Below are 22,516 nucleotides of genomic sequence, written 5' to 3'. Positions count from 1 at the left end.
TTGTAACTTTGACTCAAAATTCAGAAGTTATAAAAAGAAAGACTGAAAAGAAGACATCCCCATGTTTGGACACATTCAATTGGGGGGCTGGGGTGAGAGACAGTCACTCACTCAGTCAACACTGATCAGAGTGCAAGTTAAGTCAGTGCTGATAAAGTCATTTTGGCATTATTGACCAAAATATAAGAAAAGAATACATTTGCCTGACCAGGTAGTGGCACAGTAGATAGAACATTGGCCTGGGATGCAGAAGACCCAGGTTAAAACCCCTGAGGGCACCTGCTTAAGTGTGGGCTCACCAGCTTGAGAGTGGGGTCGTTGGCTTGAGCATGGGATCATAGATATGACCCCATGGTTTCGGGCTTGAGCCCAAAGGTCGCTGGCTTGGAGCTCAAGGTCACTAACTTGAGCCTAAGTTCACTGGCTTGAACCCAAAGTTTGATGGCTTGGAGCCCAAGGTCACTGGCTTGGGCCTAAGGTCACTGGCTTAGCAAGGGGCCACTGGCTCAGCTGGTGTCCCCCAATCAAAGCACATATGAGAAAGCAATCAATGAACAACTAAGGTACAGCAATGAAGAATTGATGCTTCTCATCTCTGTCCCTTCCTGTCTTTCCCTGTCTGTTCTCTCTCTCTCTCTCTCTCTCTCTCTCTCTCTCTCTCTCTCTCTCTCTCACACACACACACACACACACACAAAGATAAAAGAATACATTCTTTTACCCAGCAATTTTACTTTTAAGAGCTAATGATAAACCTCAATTCACACATGTGTGGAATGACAAATACACGAGGCTATTCATTGCAGTGAAGCAATAGCAAATGTTTGGAAACTAGCCACATGTCATTAACAAGGCCCTGGTAAACTATAAACCATTGTTAAGGGAAATCAAAAAAGATATAATGAGATGGAAGAATATACCTTGTTCTTGGCTAGGAAGAATAAATATAATCAAGATGGCTATATTACCCAAAGCAATATACAAATTTAATGCAATTCCCATCAAACTTCCAATGACGTTTTTTAAAGAAATAGAGCAAAAAATCATCAGATTTATATGGAACTATAAAAAACCCCGAATAGCCAAAGCAATCCTAAAGAAAAAGAATGAAGCTGGGGGCATAACAATACCTGACTTCAAACTCTATTATAGGGCCACGACAATCAAAACAGCATGGTATTGGCAGAAAAATAGACACTCAGACCAATGGAACAGAATAGAAAGTCCAGAAATAAAACCACATATATATAGTCAAATAATTTTTGATAAAGGGGCCAACAACACACAATGGAGAAAAGAAAGCCTCTTCAATAAATGGTGCTGGGAAAACTGGAAAGCCACATGCAAAAGAATGAAACTGGACTACAGTCTCTCCCCCTGTACAAAAGTTAACTCAAAATGGATCAAAGATCTAAACATAAGACCTGAAACAATTAAGTACATAGAAGAAGACATAGGTACTCAACTCATGGACCTGGGTTTTAAAGAGCATTTTATGAATTTGACTCCAATGGCAAGAGAAGTGAAGGCAAAAATTAATGAATGGGACTACATCAGACTAAGAAGTTTTTGCTCAGCAAGAGAAACTGATAACAAAATAAACAGAAAGCCAACTAAATGGGAAATGATATTTTCAAACAACAGCTCAGATAAGGGCCTAATATCCAAAATATACAAAGAACTCATAAAACTCAACAACAAACAAACAAACAATCCAATAAAAAAATGGGAAGAGGATATGAATAGACACTTCTCCCAGGAAGAAATACAAATGGCCAACAGATATATGAAAAGATGCTCATCTTCTTTAGCTATTAGAGAAATGCAAATCAAAACGGCAATGAGATACCACCTCACACCTGTTCGATTAGCTGTTATTAGCAAGTCAGGTAATAGCAAATGTTGGAGAGGCTGTGGAGAAAAAGGAACCCTCATACACTGTTGGTGGGAATGTAAAGTAGCACAACCATTATGGAAGAAAGTATGGTGGTTCCTCAAAAAACTGAAAATAGAACTACCTTATGACCCAGCAATCCCTCTACTGGGTATATATCCCCAAAACTCAGAAACATTGATACGTAAAGACACATGCAGCCCCATGTTTATTGCAGCATTGTTCACAGTGGCCAGGACATGGAAACAACCAAAAAGCCCATCAACAGATGACTGGATAAAGAAGATGTGGCACATATACACTATGGAATACTACTCAGCCATAAGAAATGATGACATCGGAACATTTACAGCAAAATGGTGGGATCTTGATAACATGATACGAAGCGAAATAAGTAAATCAGAAAAAACTAGGAACTGTATTATTCCATACGTAGGTGGGACATAATACTGAAACTAAGAGACATTGACAAGAGTGTGGTGGTTACAGGGGGGAGGGGGGAATGGGAGAGGGATAGGGGGTGGGGAGGGGCACAAAGAAAACAAGATAGAAGGTGACAGAGGACAATCTGACTTTGGGTGGTGGGTATGCAACATAATTGAACGACAAGATAACCTGGACTTGTTATCTTTGAATATATGTATCCTGATTTATTGATGTCACCCCATTAAAAAAATAAAATTATAAAAAAAAAAACAAACAAAAAACAAAAAACAAAAAAACAAGGCCCTGGTTAAATAAACGATGGTACATCCATTCAGTAGAAAACTATGCAAGTGTTGCAGATAAGGAAGCCGCACAGCTATAGAAACTAGTGCTCTCTCTGTACAGAACATGGAAGGCAGTGTTATCTAAAACAAAGCACAAAATAGAACAGAGTATGTTATAGGACCTTCTGTGTAAAAAGAAAAAAAAAAGAAAGAACTTCAGCTTGTATTTACTTGTGAATGCCCAAAGAGACCCTCGAAGGACACATTTAAAAATACAAACAATATCTATTGGGGTGGCCTTGGTAGACAAGCCTACCATTTTATAATTTTTAAAAATTTTTATTAAAAATTACAATCCCAACAAAATGTGGGCAACTAATTCCAAATTTTAAAAAGTATCCCGAGGGCCAGGCCACGCATGGTTGGGAAGATGACCCAGCCGAAGGCCCACAGTCCGTGGCCTGTGCCTCAAACCCTGATTTGTTTGTGGGATCTTTGTCTGAACTGCAAATATGGTTTTGTGATTCTCATCAGGCCTCCAGATCATTCTTAGCAAACAGAAATTTTAGATGGATGCACATACGTTCCCCAGGAAATGTCTGGAAACTTCTTTGAAGCCTACAGGTGTTCACAGTGTCAGCTTGTTTTTTTTTTTATCTGTGTGGATGAAGCCTGTATTTTCTGTTGGCTTCAAAGGGCAAACAGACAGGAACACTAGTTAAGTGATTACAATTTGTCATGTTGAAAAATAATGCCACCTTATCATAATTTGATTGTCTCTAATGAAACCCACATGGAACTTCTGGCCCCTTCTTTCAATTCTAAATTGTCAACTGGATTTCAGCCCTCCTTTAAGCAAAGTCCGCATTGTCAGAGTGAAAGTATAAGTCAAGACAGGATGATCAAGGCTGGAAAAGCCTTGTCTGGAACAATTGGTGATGAATGTCTATCTACCCCATCTTGAGTTCCCCATTGATTGTACATCGCTGGTTTCATTTTGAATCCTTGTACCAAGAAATCAGCGCCTAACGTATCATTTAATGCAGGAAAATTTGTCTCTGAAAAACGCTGAACGGTATGAAAACCCATTACTACTCCACTCCTTTCCATCTGTTAGAAATTTGAGCCACATGCTGCCCGAAATAAAAGGCAAAGCTCCGCTTCCTCTCCCGCCTGGATGCCCCAACAGCACAGAGGGCACCCTTTGCTAGGCAACAGTGGTCTCCAGACAATCATTACGTCTTTGCTTTTCTTCTTCTGAGAGCACCGTCACCTGCACAGAGCCATTGCCAGATTTAGGAAGAAAAACCACATTTGGTTCATTCTTGAAGATGGATTGCGCCTCCTCCACTTCGCCTCGAAAGGAAAGCAAATGAAAAAAAAACAAGCAGGACCTCCCTCTAAAACCAAAGTCTACCAGAACCATTTTGTGGAACTTAAAAATTTCCTAAGCAGATTGGTATTAATTATTATTATTACTATTATTATTATTCTTTTACTTTGCTTTACTACAAAGCTGAAATTCACCTAAGAAGGGGTCTATCACTGTAGCTAATTCTGTATTTTTATTTTCTCCACTATTCCTGCCCCAGTCACATCAGCTGATGAAAATGTATCCCCATTGTTTAACCCCTGGTAGAAAAAAAGGAATGGACACAAATACGCAACCACAAGAAACGCCGGTTATGAGAGAGCTCCAAGGACTGCCCACCCGCTACGAAATCTCTCTCTTTGATCCTATTGGATATCACTGCCCACTAGCTATGACTGCGTTTTTCAAAGTCAGTCTTTTTTCTGAACAAGGACTTGCCATGCAGGCCCTGGATTGCACAGTTCGGGAATTATTGTAAGCATAAAATAAGCTCGTGTTGAAGCTGTTACTACCTGCCTGTTACAATTTCTAATGAACTCATGATGCCTCCAGTCTCATAGAGCAGGTCAGTGGAGAAATAAGGAAATCACCCAGGTTGTAGTTTTACCCAGGTTTTTTTTTTGTTTGTCTAAAGTTTTATTTTGTTTTATTTTGTTTTTAACACGTTGCTAGGCACTATGCTGTACTTTCTCCTTTTATAAAAAAGACAAAATATAGACGAGCAAAGAGAAAAACTATAAAATTTACCCGTTATCCCACTATTGAAAGAAACTACTACTGACAATTTGCAATTTTTCCTTCTACACTCCTTTGGGTGGAAAGATGAATACGTGTGTAGACAGCGGGGCAGGCATCATTTTTACCCAAAAGGGACCATTCTGTAAATCCTGCTGTGAATCATGCCCTTCCTGATTAACATTATGACTGCCTTCACGTGTCCGTGTTTCATTCCTACGTCACCCTTGTTTCTGATGTCTGGTGGAAGGGTGTACCCTAACCATTAGAAAAGCTGTCCTATTGGAATGTTTATGTCTCTCCAGCTGTTCTCTGGCAAAGCTGGAATTAAAAAAGTCTTGTGCATGACGTTTTTGCTCATTTTCTCAATCAATCCCTAGATGCCAACTTGCTCATTGAAAAAGCATGCGTGTTTTATGACTGGAAGGTGAATGCTGCCCCAGTGCCATGGGTGAAACATGCTTCCTGTTGATCCAGGTAGAAGAGTAAGATTTATCAGCGATTTCAGAGGGCAATAAAAATAACATAAAAATAATGAAACGTGAAACATAGATTTTTTTTGTTGTTGTTGTCTTCTGCCATGTTTTCTGAGAGGGGAATTTAAGCTGCAATGACACATCTAAAAATGCTACTTACCCATTGTTCCTCCTCTTTTTGGAACAAAAGAGGCAACACTGTTCACTTTATCTGCTTATATACTAACTGAATCGAGCTAGGCTGGACCAATGATCTACTATGAAGATTTCAGTGTCTATCATAACATCAACACCTGTTATGATGCTCTGTAGATGTGACCTCAGGATACTAAACACTGGTATCTTGGTAGAAGTCTAACACAGCACCTTTATGGGTGGGCCTCATTAACCTGTGGTGTTTACCGAGACAGAGATGTTATGATGTTATACTCATAAGATTAAATGAACCAGTTGCTCATGGTAGTCATAGATGGAGGGTGGGGAAAAAATCAGTTAAAGAAAGCAATTCATACTGGCTTCCAATAAACAAGGGTTTCTCATTTTCTCCCCCAGGAACTTCTCCACTTGAGCGATAGGTGAAATTCACCAACTTGATTTCCAAAGGCAAGTAAAAGGTGGTTAGAGAATCAAGCGATAAGATATTATTTTCTTCTCTCTTTCTCTTTCTCTCTCTCTCTCTTTTTTTTTTTTTTTTTTTTTTTTTGGCAGCAGTCATTACGTTGGACACCTTCCTAAGGACACGTGTGTTGGCACACTCTTAAACGAAGTTCACTTTGTATGATGTAAAATGGAAACATACATTTACTGTGTGTGCAGAGCATGGAGAATGAGCTCCGGGATAAGTCACAGCGGACAAAAGGGATTTGAGGAAGCATCTTCTGTTCCAAGATTCGTTCTAACATGTAATGATAACTGCATTTCACATTTATTAGAGGAAAAATATCCAATATTAAACAAAAAAAGACTTCAAAATACAAAAGCTAATAACCCAGAACCTAGAATGTATTCATCATCTGTTTAACAAACACTTCCCAACAGTGACAAAACTGTTTGGAATGTTGGCAGAATTAGGTGGCAGACTTTCCAAGAATGGTTTGGCATTGTGCGGAAAAGGGGGGAAAATCACATCCTTTTCCCTGAATGTTCAGATTAGACTAAACTCCTTCCTGAGCTTCCCCCTACCCAATATTATCAGCCTCCTCTCTACATTCTATCTCAAAACTCTGCTTATTTCATTCATAGCCCTTTCTTATACCCTGACACTGTTTGTGTGTTTTTACTAATTTTCTTTTTTGTTGTTGTTTGTTTGTTTGTTTGTTTGTTTTTTGCATTTTTCCGAAGCTGGAAATGGGGAGAGACAGTCAGACAGACTCCCGCATGTGCCCGACCGGGATCCACCCAGCACGCCCACCAGGGGGCGACGCTCTGCCCACCAGGGGGCGATGCTCTGCCCCTCCGGGGCGTCGCTCTGCCGCTACCAGAGCCACTCTAGCGCCTGGGGCAGAGGCCAAGGAGCCATCCCCAGTGCCCGGGCCATCCTTGCTCCAATGGAGCCTTGGCTGCAAGAGGGGAAGAGAGAGACAGAGAGGAAGGAGGGGGTGGGGGTGGAGAAGCAAATGGCGCTTCTCCTATGTGCCCTGGCCGGGAATTGAACCCGGGTCCCCCGCACGCCAGGCCGACGCTCTACCGCTGAGCCAACCGGCCAGGGCCTGTTTTTACTAATTTTCTTGTTTATTGTTTATAGAATAAAAGTTCCCATGAGGTATGTTGTTTTATCATCCCAGAACCTAAAACTATTTCTGGCACAAAGAATGCACTCAGATGTTTGTTGGATGAATAAATAAAAGCGTTGATGTCTCCTATTTATTGTTCAATACCTGCAAACAGATAGACCCTCACGCTGGATTTATAGTTTCTTAACGAGACGGTCATCTTAAGTAGCTTCAAATTGTGATAAGTGCTGTGAAAGAAATAAATATCTGTGAAGTCAATATTTTAATTTACTCTCAACTCTACCACAAGAAAATGACAAGGTAATTGTTATTGTAAGGGACAACTGACATGGCTGCCCCACTGGGAATCAATGGAGGGATGGGGATTCGGTGGAGCAGGAGAGTGAATGCCCCATCTCAAGGGGTAGTCCCAAGTCACATCCTGTCTATGAATATAGGATAACACTTCCCATTTTTCAGAATATGGAATTGTTTCGACATCTCCTAATTTTAAAATACTGTCAACTTTGCCAATGTAAAAGTATGATCAATTAATTAAAATAGTATTTCACGTACTGTATAGATCAAATAAAACTTATCTGTGGTTTGATGCAGCCTACAAGAGGCTATTTTCCAACTTTGGTCTACATGCCTAACTTAGCCTTTCCTGGAAGAGCTGCTCCTAAGAATATATGCCCAACTGGTTGGACAACTAACAGTTACCTGGAGAACTGAGTTTGAGATACAGCCAGCTAAGCATAATGAGGCAGGCATGCTTGCTGCAGGGCTCCTCAGAGCCTTCAGGAGACCCAAGTCCATTGTGAATAAAGCAAGTGGTATTTCCCAAAATTATTTCATGGCAGAGTCCTACTTCCAGGTTGATCTCACTGGACTGATGTTTCACAGAGTATCAGTCTGGTAAGTACTAGCTTCAGAAATTTTAAACATATATATATTAGGTGTCTCAAAAGGTTCAACGTATTCCCTCCCTTTGAACTGGTAGGCACAGAGGCTAAGCATGTGGGCTTTCTAGCCACATGATTCTATGCAAGTTACTTCACTTCTCTGTGAATTAGTAACCACTCAATACATTAGGGCTGTTTTTATAACCTTGGAAGGAGTGAATCAGGCTGGATCACACCAAAGGGACAGTTATCTCAAAACTTATTTTGCAAACTTATTTCAAAATACAGTTCACTTGATATTTCAACTGTGATTAACACAATAACAGGTTAAAAGACTGAATTAAAAGTACCAAATGAAAGGTACAGGTGTATTATCTAAGTGAAAGCACCTATATTTTGAAGTGAAAGACCTATATTTTGAAATCATTTTCTATTTAAAGTTGTGGTAGGCAGAGCTGATAATGAGATTGCAACGATATACTCGAACATCCTTTGAAAAGTTGTAACATGATATATATCATCTTTACCCTTCTTGGGCCAGCTAAGAAATGGTATTTCACGCTAGTGTGTGCTAGGTATGGGGAATACCCCATTGCATAAGAAACAGTCATATCTCTCAAGATCACTGTCTCCATATATGAAAGATAATTAAGGTAGAATAAAAATTTTCAACCTTCAGATGATGTCTCTCAATGGATTGGAAAATAATTTCATGGGTCAAAACTAACATCAAACAAAATAGAATAGGAAATACCAGCTGATGTTTTACAGGCTGTAAGAATAGTATGACTTTGTGAATTTTTTGTTTCATGCAATATATATATGCATATCTGGTCAATATGTAAAATCCATTTCTTACTGCGGGTCATAGTCAAGTTAAAAAATTATTGTGATAAGTGTAAATAAATTATACTGTAGCAGCCTCTACTGGTTCATCACTTAATGATTTCCTGATATAAAGTGGGGTAGAAAAACATGGCCTTCTAATGTTGGAGTTAAGTGATTCTTTTAAAATTGTTTTTAATGTGAGATTAACTTGGTATTTCCAGTTTTCTACTTACAAACATTTCTGAATACCACTTCCTCCAATTAACAGTATTCCATTTTGTCTAGCTGCAGCCTTATTGCGCCTGTTTCAAATACTTGGTAAGAACGTGATGTTGAGCATGTTAAGTATGGCGTTGGAGAATTCTTTTTTAGCTGTAAAACTTGGAATATGTGACTTGGTTTTTCTGAGGCTTTGATTTTGTCATCTCTAAAATGCTACAAAATACAGAAATCCCCATGTAAGTTTTGATGTTTTAATAAGATTATTCTTTCAAAGTAATTTTATCATAGAATTTGACTTATGATTTAACATATAAAAATACTAGAGGGCCTCAGGTTCTCAGAAACCAACCAGGACTGAAGACATCTGGTCAGCTACATGAACTTGGCACTTGAAAGTGAAGTCAATTTTTGATAAACAGAGAGAGGGGGAATATAGGCAGAGAAAATACTGGGAAACAGCAGGCAGCTGCCAAGGTCTTTTGCTGGCCATCCTGATTAAAGAAATATAATAAAATAGTGGAAAATACACTTGGAAAAATAGAGGGAAGGTTTTGGGTTGTGAATACCCTTTAATGTCAGACTAAGAAACTGGGTTTTATGAGTGCAGGCATTTAACTCCACTGTTTTTAAAGTAATTTTACAACTCCTGTACTTTTTAAAACCCAAACTAAAACTTATGTCTTTGGTTAGATAGCTTTCAAATTAGATTTAATTGTGCTACCTGTGTGAGTTTTGGTTGAGGACTATGGGATGGAAGAATAAAAAGACTACAATGTGGAATAACGAGGAGAAAAACCAATATTCTAATAATAGCTAAAGTTTCTTTCTTTTTTTTTTCAAAATGCCATATGTCTATGTTAAGTACTTTACATGATTTGTTTAATTTTCACAAGTGTGAATAATGTGAGAGTGTGCCAGATACTATTATTACCCCCATTTTATAGGCAAGGAAGCTGAGAGGTTCAGTAACTTGGACAAGGTCACACAGACAGTAGGCAACAGAGGCAGAGTTGAAACCCAGGCTCCTTGACTGCGATGCTTGTTTTAATTGACTACTTTATCAAAGATCTTGATTCAATACTAAGTAACAGGGGCAGGACGGAGTTGCCATTCCCTGAGATGAGGAAGCCTGTGGGTTAAACATATAGGCACTTTGTTGCTGTGATTGTTGTCTTGGACACACGGAGGTTGTGATGCTCAGTCAGCGTTCAATTGGAGATGCAGAAATTCAGGTAGACATGTGGAAGGGGCAGCTGGATATTTAAGTCTGGACTTTGGGGGTAGATCTTGGCTGGAGCTATACATTTAGGACTTGTCAGCAGATACTTATGTTTAAATCCTTGGGACTGGGGGTGATTTCCAAGGAAGTAAGGGGAGTTAGAGAAGACGCTAAACGCTCAACTCAGGGGAACACTAAGGTTCAGAAGGTAAGACCTAGCAAAGGCGATATGGGAACAGCAGGCAGGCAGGTGGCAGGACCTGGAAACCAAGTGAGGAGGACAGTTTCAAAAAGGAAGGGGGGGGGCTCGTGGTGTCAGCTGTACCCGGTGAGTCCAGAGGGGAAGGACCAGACGTGTGCACCTGACTTGGTGGCTGTGTGGAGGGGCGGGGGGACGTGCTACACCGCGGCGACTTTGGCAAGAGCATCTTTTTGTGGAGGACAGAAGCCTGCGAGATGTGTGTCCAAGATGGAAAATAAGAGCAGGAAGTGAAACCACTGAGTATTTTTCTTCCTATCTGCTGTCGGAGCGAATGTGCGGATCAATGCACTTGGCACAATCTTCCTTTAAAAAAACGAATCCTCTAACTGAGGGTATATGATTTTTGAAGGACGAGGATGATGATTTATCTTCTAAATGCTTTGCACAAGGATAGCATTTAAATAACAATTGCAGAATTTAATTAAACGTTGAAAAGGAAAAGGACTATTCCTGCTGAAATCTCACCAATCTGTGCTTAGTGACACTTGAGACACCTCCTCCCGTCCCCAACATAGAGACACTTCTGGAAGTCTGGTTGGCAGCAAAAATTTAGCGTGTGTGTGTTTAACCCAGTAAAGGCCACATTTTCATTTTTAATTTTTGTGTGATGAATCTTCAATGCGTATCTTATAGCTCTTGTTCAGTTGTTGAGAGGAGAGAAAAATTAAAAAAAAAAAAAAATCTTATCCCTGCCAGCATGTTGGTTTGTGTGAATCACAGCTCAGTGAAAGCTCTCAGGCATATAATTTATCTTTTCTTTGGCCTACGTAGTAAATGCTTCATTTGTTCATGAATTCTGGCCTTGTTTTAATTATGCTATGCCCTGAATGTAGTTTTATAAAGCACAAAAATCAGACTGTCGTTCTGCAAACACAGAAGATTTGTGTGTCCCCCCCCTCCCAGAATGAAATGGTGGCATCTTTTTCCCCATTCACAGCTCTGTGGGTTTGTGGTTGGCATTCCAATCCAGTAAGGGGCTGGGGGGGGGGTGGCTTGTGTGGGTGGGAGAGAGGGGCAGCTGACATGGCCGAGCCCAAGGCATCATTTACTCCAAGAACTCTGAATCAATACAGTGACTGCCATTGACACATAATATGCTACCCCCACCAAGAAGGCCATTGATCGAAGGGTTTTATTCTGGTTACTTTCTCAGGGCTAGATGCTCTCGTTACGCTTATAGAACAATTGATATTTTTGTTGTTGTTTTTGTTCTACATACACAATTGTGCAGCCAGAAATCAGATGAGAATATTTAGCAATCAGAAGGCTGTTTGTTTTTTTTGTGTGTGTGAATGTGCGTGTGAAAGATCTTTGTAGACATGTGTAGTTGCATATCCACAAGTTCATAGACTAAAGAAAAAAAAATGAATGGCCATTTCATAACGTGTCTGTGTTTTACATGCAGCGTGCAGAATGGGCACTCAGTATTTCAAATTCCAATAAAGAATGGAAATTGGTAGTGTAACAAAAACATGCAAATTCTGTTAGTGGCTCTAAGGGGGCTAACTCATTCAGTAAGAAAGACGAAGTATGATAACAATTTTGGGGTCTTCTGAGAGGTCACTATAACTTCAAAATATTGCCCATAGGCTTGCCTATCTTAGATACCAGCCATGTCTCCAGCATAAGCCCCTACCTCTTGACTCCAATTTCATTTTGAATCTCCTTCCATTCAGACTGAGGTGCTCTCTTTAAGAGTCTTCAAATAAGGAAAAAACCCTGCTGAGTTGATAAGGCACAACTCTAACACTCTCTTGTACTTTTCTTAAAATAGGAATGGGTTGAATGCATTGGTGTTTTATGATATGTGTGGTTATCAGGTAATGAACTGTTCACTTAATTAAGATGGGGATTAAAACGAGTCATTAGACATCTGTCCACTGATAGGTCTTCCCACAAATAACTCCATCTTTTCCTAAGTCAGACAATGGGTTGACTTCAGATGCCCATGTGCAAAAACATGTGACTATTCAATAAGTCACAACTTCAGAATGGCCTTAGAAGCCCATGACCAGTAAGTAATGAGAGCTCAATCAGAGTTTCACCACTCAAAATAGTACATAGAGCCTGGCCTGTGGCGGCTCAGTGGAAAGTGTTGGCCTGGAACACTGAGGTCACTGGTTCGAATCCCTGGGCTTGCCTGGTCAAGGCACATATGGGAGTTGATGCTTCCTGCCTCTTCCCCCCTCCAAAAAAAAAAAATGAATAATTAAAAAATTAAAAAACAACAACAAAAAAACAAAGTAGTACATAATTTTTCAAATATTCATGAATAGTGATGACCAGTATATAGCCCTGAGACAAGTACTTTTCTGCTATAGGTCTATACAGCGATGGTCTCTTCACTGGGCCAGTGAGGCTAATTCTCCCATGCTGGGTATTCCTTTAACACATGGCCTCTCCCAGCAGAACACTTGGCACCTTGCATAATCATTGTGGGTTTTTTGTACCTCTTCTCTGCTCGACTGCATACTTGCTGAGGACAGGGACGCTCTGTCCTGTCCATCACTGTGGCATGGCTTCACCTGTGCCTAGCAGTGTCACAGGCAAAGATTTGATGCCTGGATGCATTCATTGAAAGACATATTTTGAATTCTTCAGAAAGCAATTCAATTGGCTCTTGAACTGGTGCATTTGGGGAAGTGGGCATTTGAAGGGTAATTTTTCAAACCTTTGAAGGAAAATTTAAATATTGAATTTCTTGGAGTCAAATTTTACAGGGACAGCAAGAATGTAAACAGATGAGCCGAATTATCTTTTCCCAGTTTTAACCATTCAGAATATTTAGCCGGTATCTAATATTGACGGTATACTTCTTCACACCACCCTACATGCATTAAAGCCACAGAGTAATAATGTGACACTAACTTTCTTTAAGGAGAAGAATATGTGTACAGTATCTAGAACAGAGCCTGGCACATTGTAAACGCGCAATAAATGGCAGCCAGTGTTATTATTAGCAACTTGGCAGTGCAAGTAGCTGTTATTAAGACAAATATATTGATAGTCACGATAGACTATCATGACTATATCATGATAGACCATATAATAAACAACCCAGCCCATCTAATTTCCTCCTGGTTCTAACCTCAACTAGTGGCATTTGATTTTATCCCAAAGTTTGAATAAGACTGTTATGTAAAAAAATCCATTCACTAAGGAAGCAAGTGCCTGAAGACACAATGTATTCATTTTTATTTACTTCTTCATTCAAGGAGCTCTTTCTCTGTCCTGAACACAAACGAATTTTATCATGGTTAAAAGCAAATGTGCTTTTTAAGATTAAAAGAACTTGCCTCTCTTTGTACAAGCTGAGAGAGTGTCAAGAAAAAAATGAGTTCTTAAAAAAAAAAAATCTGGTTTTTACCAAAGAATTACTCCAGATTGTTGGAAAATAATTAGTACACAAGAGTCTGCCCAAAGCTGTAAAAGCTATTTAAACCCACCCTTTACTGCAAAAGATGTTGAAAGATCAATCCAATAAGAAATAAAATGTGCTCCAAGGAAAGTCCGTAAACACAGCGTGTGTGAGACAAGTGACTGAGACCGGCTGGGGAGGTAAGTCTTTGAGAAACCATTTTATTCCCCTAATGCCTTTCCCTCCTGACTGCATTGATCATAGATGCAACCTGTCCGGCTTCCCCTTTGATAAATGGAAGGACAGATTCATCTATATGTAACTCGCCCCCTCTTGTCTTTTACATAAAACAGATGCCACAGCTGTGATTGTTTTGCCAACAGATGTTTCTGCTTACCAAAACATGGGAGTCACGAGCTACAATGTGCTGTTTGTTCTAGAGGGGTCCAGGGTCTGATACCTTGTCAGGGTCCCTGGGTGACTGCAGAGCAGCCTATGGAGGCTCAGCATCTTACCCCAGTGGGTCCCCCCCCCCCAGCTTGCATAGAGAGCAAAATAGATTGTCCCTCGTCAGTACTTACCCTCTCTGCAGGTACATCATAGGACTGCCTGGGTAATCCAGGAATGTCCTGGGCCTGGTCCTGTTGCTCCCCACTCTTGGCTTCCTGTTGGCTCCCAGCGGGTGCCTTCTCCTGTCCCTTGTCCAGTTTGAAGAGTTTGTCAAGAAAGCTGGGGTCCTTAGGCTTGGACGGGGCTGCTCCCCCTGACTCAGGTGGCAGAGGCGCTAGTCCCCAAGTGGCAGAGGAGCCTTCGTGCTTGAAGGCGAGGGTCTGGCCGGCGGTTTTATCTGGGTCATGCCCCTGTGCAGCTGCCAGCGGAAGGGCCATGCTGTCACTCGGTCCTTTGTTCCCTGGAGCTCCGCTGGAGCTGACAGCAAGCCTCAGTGGGGTGGTGGATGAATCCACGGCTGGGTCTCCGGTACGCCCTGGTACCGGCCGAGAGAGTGTCAGGAAAAAACGCGACTTAGCAGCTGGGGCCTCGGGCTTGGCCTCTTTCCCAAGATTCTGTCGGTCGGCACCCGCGCCAGCGCTGCTCTCCATTGTCTTGGGGGAAGAAGTGGCCACAGTGTCTTCCTTGACCCTTATTCCCAAATCGACTGTAAACACAAACAGAAACAGCAGTTATTCAATCCCGCGAGGAAACTCAAGGATGGATAATGGACTGCAAACGCTGTCTACACAAAGGCCACCGCGCACACTGGGACTCGGCTGCTCTCCCGCCACCCTGCAAAGCAAAAGGTAGTTCTCTGGATATCTCCGGGCCCTACTACTACTCTTCCTGGGAGAGAGGAACCGAAGGTTAGCGAGCAGGAAGGCCAGTTCTCGGCAAGTGCACGCCAGGTGCTGTACTCCTGATGCTCCTGTTCATGGTCCCTGTGAGAAGCAAGTCGTCCTGACTTCTACTGGGAGGCAGGAGCAGGCGGGATCGTGCGCTCTGCGCCTGGAACTAGGTTTCTCAGCCTTGGGACGATTGGCACTTGGATCCTTCTTTACTATGGGGCCCCTCTTGTGCGTTGTAGGGTGTTTAACAGCACCCCGGGGCCTTCACTCGTCAGATGCCAATAGCATCCCCAAGTTGTGACAACCAAAAATGTCTCCAGACATTGCCCAATGTCCCCTGGGAGGCAAAAAAGACTCATATTGGAGCACCACTGAGTGAGGATGTCTGTTTGAATGCAAGTAACTTACCTTTTCTGTGCATCAATGGCCTGGTAAAATGAGGCCTTTTGTTACAAAGATTACATGAGTTAATAATACTCTTAGAGCACGTGGAACAGTGCCTGGAATATAGTAAGTGCTCAGTAAATGTTATGATCGTTAGCTAACGTTAGCTATTGCCATTGCTTACTAGTGTGAAAGCTGACAGCCAGAGAGGCAGGCAGTTCCCACGACTGCCCAGGAAGCTGGTACCTAGCAGAATCTGGTTGTGGGGAGAAATCTGTTGAGAATACTAAAGGATTTTAAAAATTAAGGCTCAGGAAGTTTCTTGGAAGGCTAGAGGAGAAGATGTTCACACAGGAAGGCAAATTGGACCTCAAGTCCTCCTGGAATCAGAAACACAGGGTTCGCTGTCCAAGGCCATGCCTCCTGTAAGGAGGACACTGTCCAGAACCCACCTGTTTCATCTTTGACCTCTGCAGCGACCTTTCAACTGCCTTCTTTGCTAGGTTTCTTTTATAAAGCAGTGCAATATTTAGCAAAAAAAAAAAAAAAAGAAGAAAGAAAGAAAAGAAGTTATACTGTGCATCTTGGAACCACTGTTAAGATTGAGATTTTCGCCTGACCAGGCGGTGGCGCAGTGCATAGAGCATAGGACTGGGCTGCTGAGGACCCAGGTTCAAGACCCCGAGGTTGCCAGCTTGAGCACGGGCTCATCTGGTTTGAGCAAAGCTCACCAGCTTGGACCCAAGGTCGCTGGCTCAAGCAAGGGGTTACTCGGTCTGCTGAAGGCCCGCGGTCAAGGCACATATGAGAAAGCAATCAATGAACAACTAAGGTGTCACAATGTGCAACAAAAAACTAATGATTGATGCTTCTCATCTCTCCGTTCCTATCTGTCTGTCCCTGTCTATTCCTCTCTCTGACTCTCTGTGTCTCTGTAAAAAAAAAAAAAAAAAAAAAAAAAAGATTGAGATTTTTTACTGCTAAGTTGTATGACCTTGGACAAGTCACTAAACATTTTAGAATTTCCTCAGACATCAAATGGGAACAATAGTAGCCCCCTTGCAGGGTCGTTGTGACATTTGAAGGAGAAAAGTCTTGCCAAGGGTCTGGTACACTGCCTGTTCCATAGTAGGTCTGCATCATTGATGGCTACTGGGGTTATTTTTAAGGTTTTTTGCACATATTGCATTCTATTTTATACATGTGTAGACAGCTACTTCTTAATATCTGTTTGCAGGAGGACAGAGAGAAATGAGAAACAGGAGAACTGGGGATCCTTGTGGTCTGCTCATAATGTTCATTAATGTGGAGTGAGAAATACACACACATCCATACATGCACACACATCCTTCTGCCAGCAATTGTTTTTGCCAAACTCTAGTATCTCCCAGTGAACAAACAAACACGACGAGAGAGAGATGGATTTTGTGTAGATTGGCAGTCTCCCCACTAAGCACTGAGGAGCAGGGGAGAAACAGATCAGGAGACCCGTGACAAGCGCCAGGGTTCCCTCATAAACTTGGACCTCAAGGAGACCCGTCTGCAGAAACACTGACTGTATCTTCTAGCTCTTCTTAGCCTTTTTTCTGTAGTCCGGGAATTCATAATCATGGTAAATATTATTCTCAGGGAGCACAGGAGGGAGGGAGGGAGGGAGGGAGGGAGGGAGGGAGGGAGGGAGCAGGAGTAAGGAAGAGATAGAAGAAAATGTCAGGGTGCCAAGTAGCAAGTAAGTGGCTGCAGTGTCAGAGTGAGTGGAAATGAATGGTGGGGATGGTCCCTGCCAGGAGAAGAGGAAACAGTTGACAAAAAGGGGGAGACTAAGATTCAAAACAAGGATGGGCTTTTCAAAATGCCAAGAGCACCAACTGATCTGTTTCGGTCTCTTTCTTCTCCTTTCTCTCTGGCTGGAAACCGCAGAACAGCGGTATGTGCGAGGGTTACGGCCATAGGAAAACGTCTCTGAATAAAAAATATCTTCACATGGACAGATTTTTTTTTTAAAGTGCCAATATATTGCTTTGATAGATGATAAATTTCTTATACCCCAGTATCTAGACAAGATGTCAGTGTAATCTAGAGATTACAGCAGATGCAAACCATAGCCCTTGATATCAGAGAATGGGTGCAGTGTTTTTGATAACTTGTGAGACTTAGGGCTTCTTAGATGGAACATTCTATGACACTGAAGCTCTACCTCACCCAAACATGGGTGAGTGCATACCGACATCCATCACTCCAAACTTCTATTTCCCTTGCTAAAACATTCACCTCCCCATTGGGCACAGGACGTAAGCATGACTAACAGAAAGAAATTCTCTTTGCTGAACCTAGTAGAACAGAGTTTTGCTCTTTGTGTTTGTGTCAGCATATCTGGAGCTGGTAGCCTTGGCCATCACATTTGGGAATGCAGCAGAGTTGAAAGCAGAGCCATAAGATCCAGGGAACAGATGTCCAATGACTTGGACACCTGGATCTAGCTGTGCCTGAAGCTGGCATTTATTTACCATTATAGGGCCAACAATCTCCTGCTCCATCCCACTTATCCCAATTTAAATTAAGTACATACTCAGTGACTTGGAGAGAATATCAGGGACTTGGTCAATATACTTATTCCACTAGTCAATCAGTAGCAATCGATCCTCTCCTTGTTCAAGTTTACCGAGGAGGCATTTAGTATGAAAGGGAGGGGAAAAAAAGAAATGGGAAGAAGTGAGTTATAAGGAGCTGGATAGAAGTAAAAAACACCCACTGACACTTTGTCTTTTCAATAAAAGTGAAGGAAACTAATCTACTGGGAAAAAGAGTCATTTGAGATCTTAGATAAACATTAACAACCAGTATGTTCTAAAACATTAACTTAAACACACACACACACACACACACACACACACACACACACACATCCAATCTGTATGAGTGAGCAGGAAGAAAACCCATTGGAATTGCAGGTTTTATCCTCTTGCAAAGATGGGGCCAGTTTACATGCCTTCCTTATGTTATTCTGGGAACAATAAAGTGTCCCTTCTGGATGACTGGAGCTAAGCTTTCAGTTCCTGCGAAAAAGCTTGGGAAAAGCCCATCGTGAATCTGGTTTCAATAAAAAGTTTTCTCATAAAGCAGGCAAACAGATGACATACCAAAGAGTTTTACTTTCCATGAAAAAAAAGTGTGTAAGAGTTTCAGGAAGATAAAAAGGAATCAAGTAAATGCGAATGGCAGCTCGCAAGTAGTTAGGAGGGTGGAACACTTTGATCCCTTGAGTGCAGGAGAGGTATTTTGTATTGTGTGTGGTTTTCTTTCTTAAGAAAGTCATTTTATCTAGACGGGCGACTGAGAACTTATTTCCCGCTGCAGCCCAGTGTAATTGTTCAAGAACTTAGGCTGCAGATCAGAAGGACCTGGGTTTAACTTTTTACTCCTCATTGATTAAATATGTGACCTGGTCAGGCGACTTTATTATCCTTGTTCCTCAGTTTGATTATAAAACGAACAAGAAAATAACAGTGCCTTCTGCCAAGAGTGACCGTGAGGATTAAATGACATATATCCTGTGTAAGGTGCTTAACACAGCAGCTGGTATGTGGTGGCTATTCAGTAAACATCAATTGTTTTGTAATATTTATATGTTATTACTGCAATTACTAGTTTATATTCCTAAACATCAGTCATAAAACAAGGATTTATCCCAATGGTTTAACTTACAAAGTTGAGTGTTCTGGAAAGACTTTTAAAAGTAGAAATGATATGAATTAATTTATCCTCAGAAATCTATGAATCTGGGCCAGAGAAGTTTCAGGCATATCATTTTCAAGCACCAAGTATTCTTAGTCAAAGCAAGCGGCTTCATCAAAGTTCTGATTATATATTTTAAAAAATACACACACAATTTGTGTTACAATATTCAGAACTTCGGAGGAAAGATTATCTTCTGTTTTAGTTCATGTGTCAAAGCTAAAATTCTCACTTGGCACAACTTTAAAAATAATGCCTTGTGGTCATGGGGGCTTCCCACATGCCAAAACAAACATTATGGTAAGTGCTGTATGTAGGCCAGAGGCATTTTATTTAGGTATGGCGATGCTACAAACTAAGCACTGTTATCACTCCCATTTTATAGGTGGGGAAACTGAGGTTCTGAGCAGACAAGTCCCTTTTTCAGTGTCCTCCAGCTTATAAGTGGTGGAATCAGGATTTGAACACATGTTTGCCTGATCCCAAAACTCAAACCCCTAACATGTTGTAGGAGAAGTGAGAAGTGAGAACAGAAGAGAGGGAGAGAGGAAAGATGAATGAAGTAGACACAGTTTGGTTCACTGAATTCAATTAAAAAAACAATGCACAAGAGGGAAAAAAAAACCCTGTATTTTTTAGATCTGGAAAACATAAATGATTTTTTTTTTTTGTTTTAAATACAAATGTAATCATACCTTTTATCTGCATAAAACTATCCAAAGAGACTCACCACAGTGAAATTAAGTTCAAAGTCTGCCATGGGCCATGGCTCATCCTGTGTTCTTTCTTTCACCTGGCCACAGAACAACCTACCCGAAGCTCTTTGGCCTGGTTGTTCTATACACCTGGTAATGCTTCCCCCAAGATATCCACATGACACCTCATTCAGTCTCAGGTGAGACCTCCTTGAGGAGGCCTAATCCTAACCTAACCCTAAACTTAACACTAACCTCTAAACCTAACCCTAACCCTGAAACTGAAATCGAACAATAACCTGAAACCTAATCCTATCGCTAACCCTAATCCTAACCCTAACCCTGTCCCAACCCTAACCCTGTCCCAACCCTAACCCTAACCCAAACTTAACCTTAACCCTAACCTTAACCAAACCCTAAATTTAACCCCAACCCTAACCCTAACCCGAAACTTAAACCTAACCCAACCCAACCCTAACCATAAACCTAACCCTAACACTAACCCTAACCCAAAGCTAACTTTAACCCTAACCCTAAATCTAAGCATAACCCTAAACCAACCTTAACACTAACAGTAACCCTAACCTCAACCCTAAACCTAACACTAATCTAACCCTAACACTAAACTTACCCCTAACCCCTAACTTTAACACTAACACAGGCCCCTACTCCTACCCCTACCCCTAACCCTAACCCAACCCTAATGCTAACTCTAAACCTAACCCAAACTCTAACCTAACCCTAACCCCTAACCTTAACCCTAATTCCAAACCCTGACCCCAACCCTAACCCACCCTCTGAAGGAACCCACCACTCCCCCCTTCACTCTTTGGGTCTGCAGAGCATGACCCAAACTAACGACACATTAATCCATGGTTTACTTGTTTCCTCCCCACAGGAAGGGAAGCCCCAAGTGGACAGAGACTTGGTCTGTTTGAATTTCAGCAGCTCCGCCAGGCCCCCAGCAGAGATGGGCACATCCAATAGGATTAAGCCAGGAACCTCGGCGGGCGGGCAAGCACTCAGCGACCAGGACTGCACCAGCGGCCGGAATGGCCACACTTGTTCTAAGAGTGGTGGCAGAGATGGAGTTCTAGCCTTCTGAGAATTCTTTGTCCAAATCCGCCCAGGTCATAAGGTTAAAGAGGGAGGCAGACGCTATCATCGTCATTTTTTTTCACAAATGAAATGGCCTCTTAGGGAAATTATTCCCCACTCCAATCTTCCTTCCTCAGCAATATCCTGATCCTCCAGGATGAAGGATAGAGTGGAATCTAGTGCACACTAATTGCAAGGAGAAATCGCAAATCTTGCAAAAGACACAGGGGGTTGTACAGTCCTGTAAAGTGGCTGTTTGGATCGCGCCCATGGCCGTTGCTGGAACAGGAGCTGGCAGAGTTCAAACAGCTCACCAAAGAAGGGAAAATAGCAGCTGAGATCTTCAAAAGAGAATCGTTTTTAAATATCAAAGGATGATGATAGGCCCTTGGGAAAAACTGATAAAGACCTCAAAATGTTTTTTGCAAAAATGACCCTTTTGCGATCATAATCATGCGGTGGAAGTCAAATGACACTTCAAACCACTGTGGCTTTCTGTGTTATGCTAATGCTTTTGTTGAGTTAAAGGTCTGGACATGAGGATTCACGTGGCAGATGCTTATGGCTTGGAGGAAGATGTCAGGTTTGAAAAGTTCACTGAATGATCAGATTTCATGCTTTCCAGCTTGATATCAAAAAGCTACGATGTCTTTGCCACAAAGTTCTAACATAAATAATTAAAAAGGAATGGGTTTGGGGTGGGGGTATAGGGAAAGACTTCTCAACTATGAGCTTGATACAAAGTGTCTAAACATTTAGTGAGGAAAGCGCTGGGCTCCAATGAGGTGCGGGCAGGACGGCTCCTTCATGGTCTCACAGAGTGTGCTGGTGACGCTCTTAATCTCCCCTCTCCTCTTATTCACATATTTCCTATCGTTCGTATGCCTATGGATATCTCGAACAAAGGTAATTCAAATGCAAAATGAGCCTTTGCTCCTACACAAACAGATATTGTCACTCATCTTAGTTAGATGTTTGTGGGTTTTTTTCTCATTTTGGTAATATATACATTGAACATGTGCTTACTACCCCAAAATGATTTATCTTTCATTCCTTCTCTTTCCCTGTCTCTAGCCTCCACCTTCATTGTAATATAACTAATATCATCAACCCAGCGCGGCATTCCAGATGCACGTGCACAGGTTGTAGGCATCCTTGTTGGTTTTTATAAACATCGGATCATATTAGATGTGGTTTTTGATTGCTTTTATGTGTCACTGTTATGGGTTGAATGTTTGTGTTGCCTCAGAATTCACTTGTTGAAATCTTAACCCCCCCACCCCCCCATGATGGTATCAGGAGGCGGGGCTTTTGGCAGGTGCTTAGGTCACGAGGGTGGAGCCTTCATGAATGGGATTAGTGCTCTTATAAAAGAGACCCAGAGAGCTAGCTCACCCTTCCACCAGCTGAGGACATGGTGCAAGATGACTGGGAACTGGGAAGAAGGCCCTTACTACACCAGATCTGCTGGCCCCTTGATCTTGGACATCCCAGCCTCCAGAACTGTGAGAAATAAATGGCTGTTGTTTAAGCCATCCATCTGCTCTATGGTATTTTAGTTATATCAGCCT

The 22,516-nt window shown here is 41.7% G+C and overlaps 1 protein-coding gene across 6 annotated transcripts in view; it reads right to left on the bottom strand.

Moving 5' to 3' along the window:
- The window catches only part of BCAS1 (brain enriched myelin associated protein 1), a 76,604-nt gene that overhangs the window by 35,485 nt on the left and 18,603 nt on the right, over positions 1–22,516 (bottom strand). For all 6 annotated transcript variants that reach the window (XM_066235168.1, XM_066235167.1, XM_066235165.1 and 3 more), the window contains one exon: positions 14,275–14,849. In XM_066235168.1, coding sequence (XP_066091265.1) covers positions 14,275–14,849 — 575 coding nt within the window. The remainder of the gene's footprint in view (positions 1–14,274; positions 14,850–22,516) is intronic.

The sequence above is a fragment of the Saccopteryx bilineata genome, chromosome 6 (genome assembly GCF_036850765.1).
Source record: "Saccopteryx bilineata isolate mSacBil1 chromosome 6, mSacBil1_pri_phased_curated, whole genome shotgun sequence".
Classification (NCBI taxonomy): domain Eukaryota; kingdom Metazoa; phylum Chordata; class Mammalia; order Chiroptera; family Emballonuridae; genus Saccopteryx; species Saccopteryx bilineata.
This window is presented reverse-complemented; position numbering and strand designations above follow the sequence as displayed.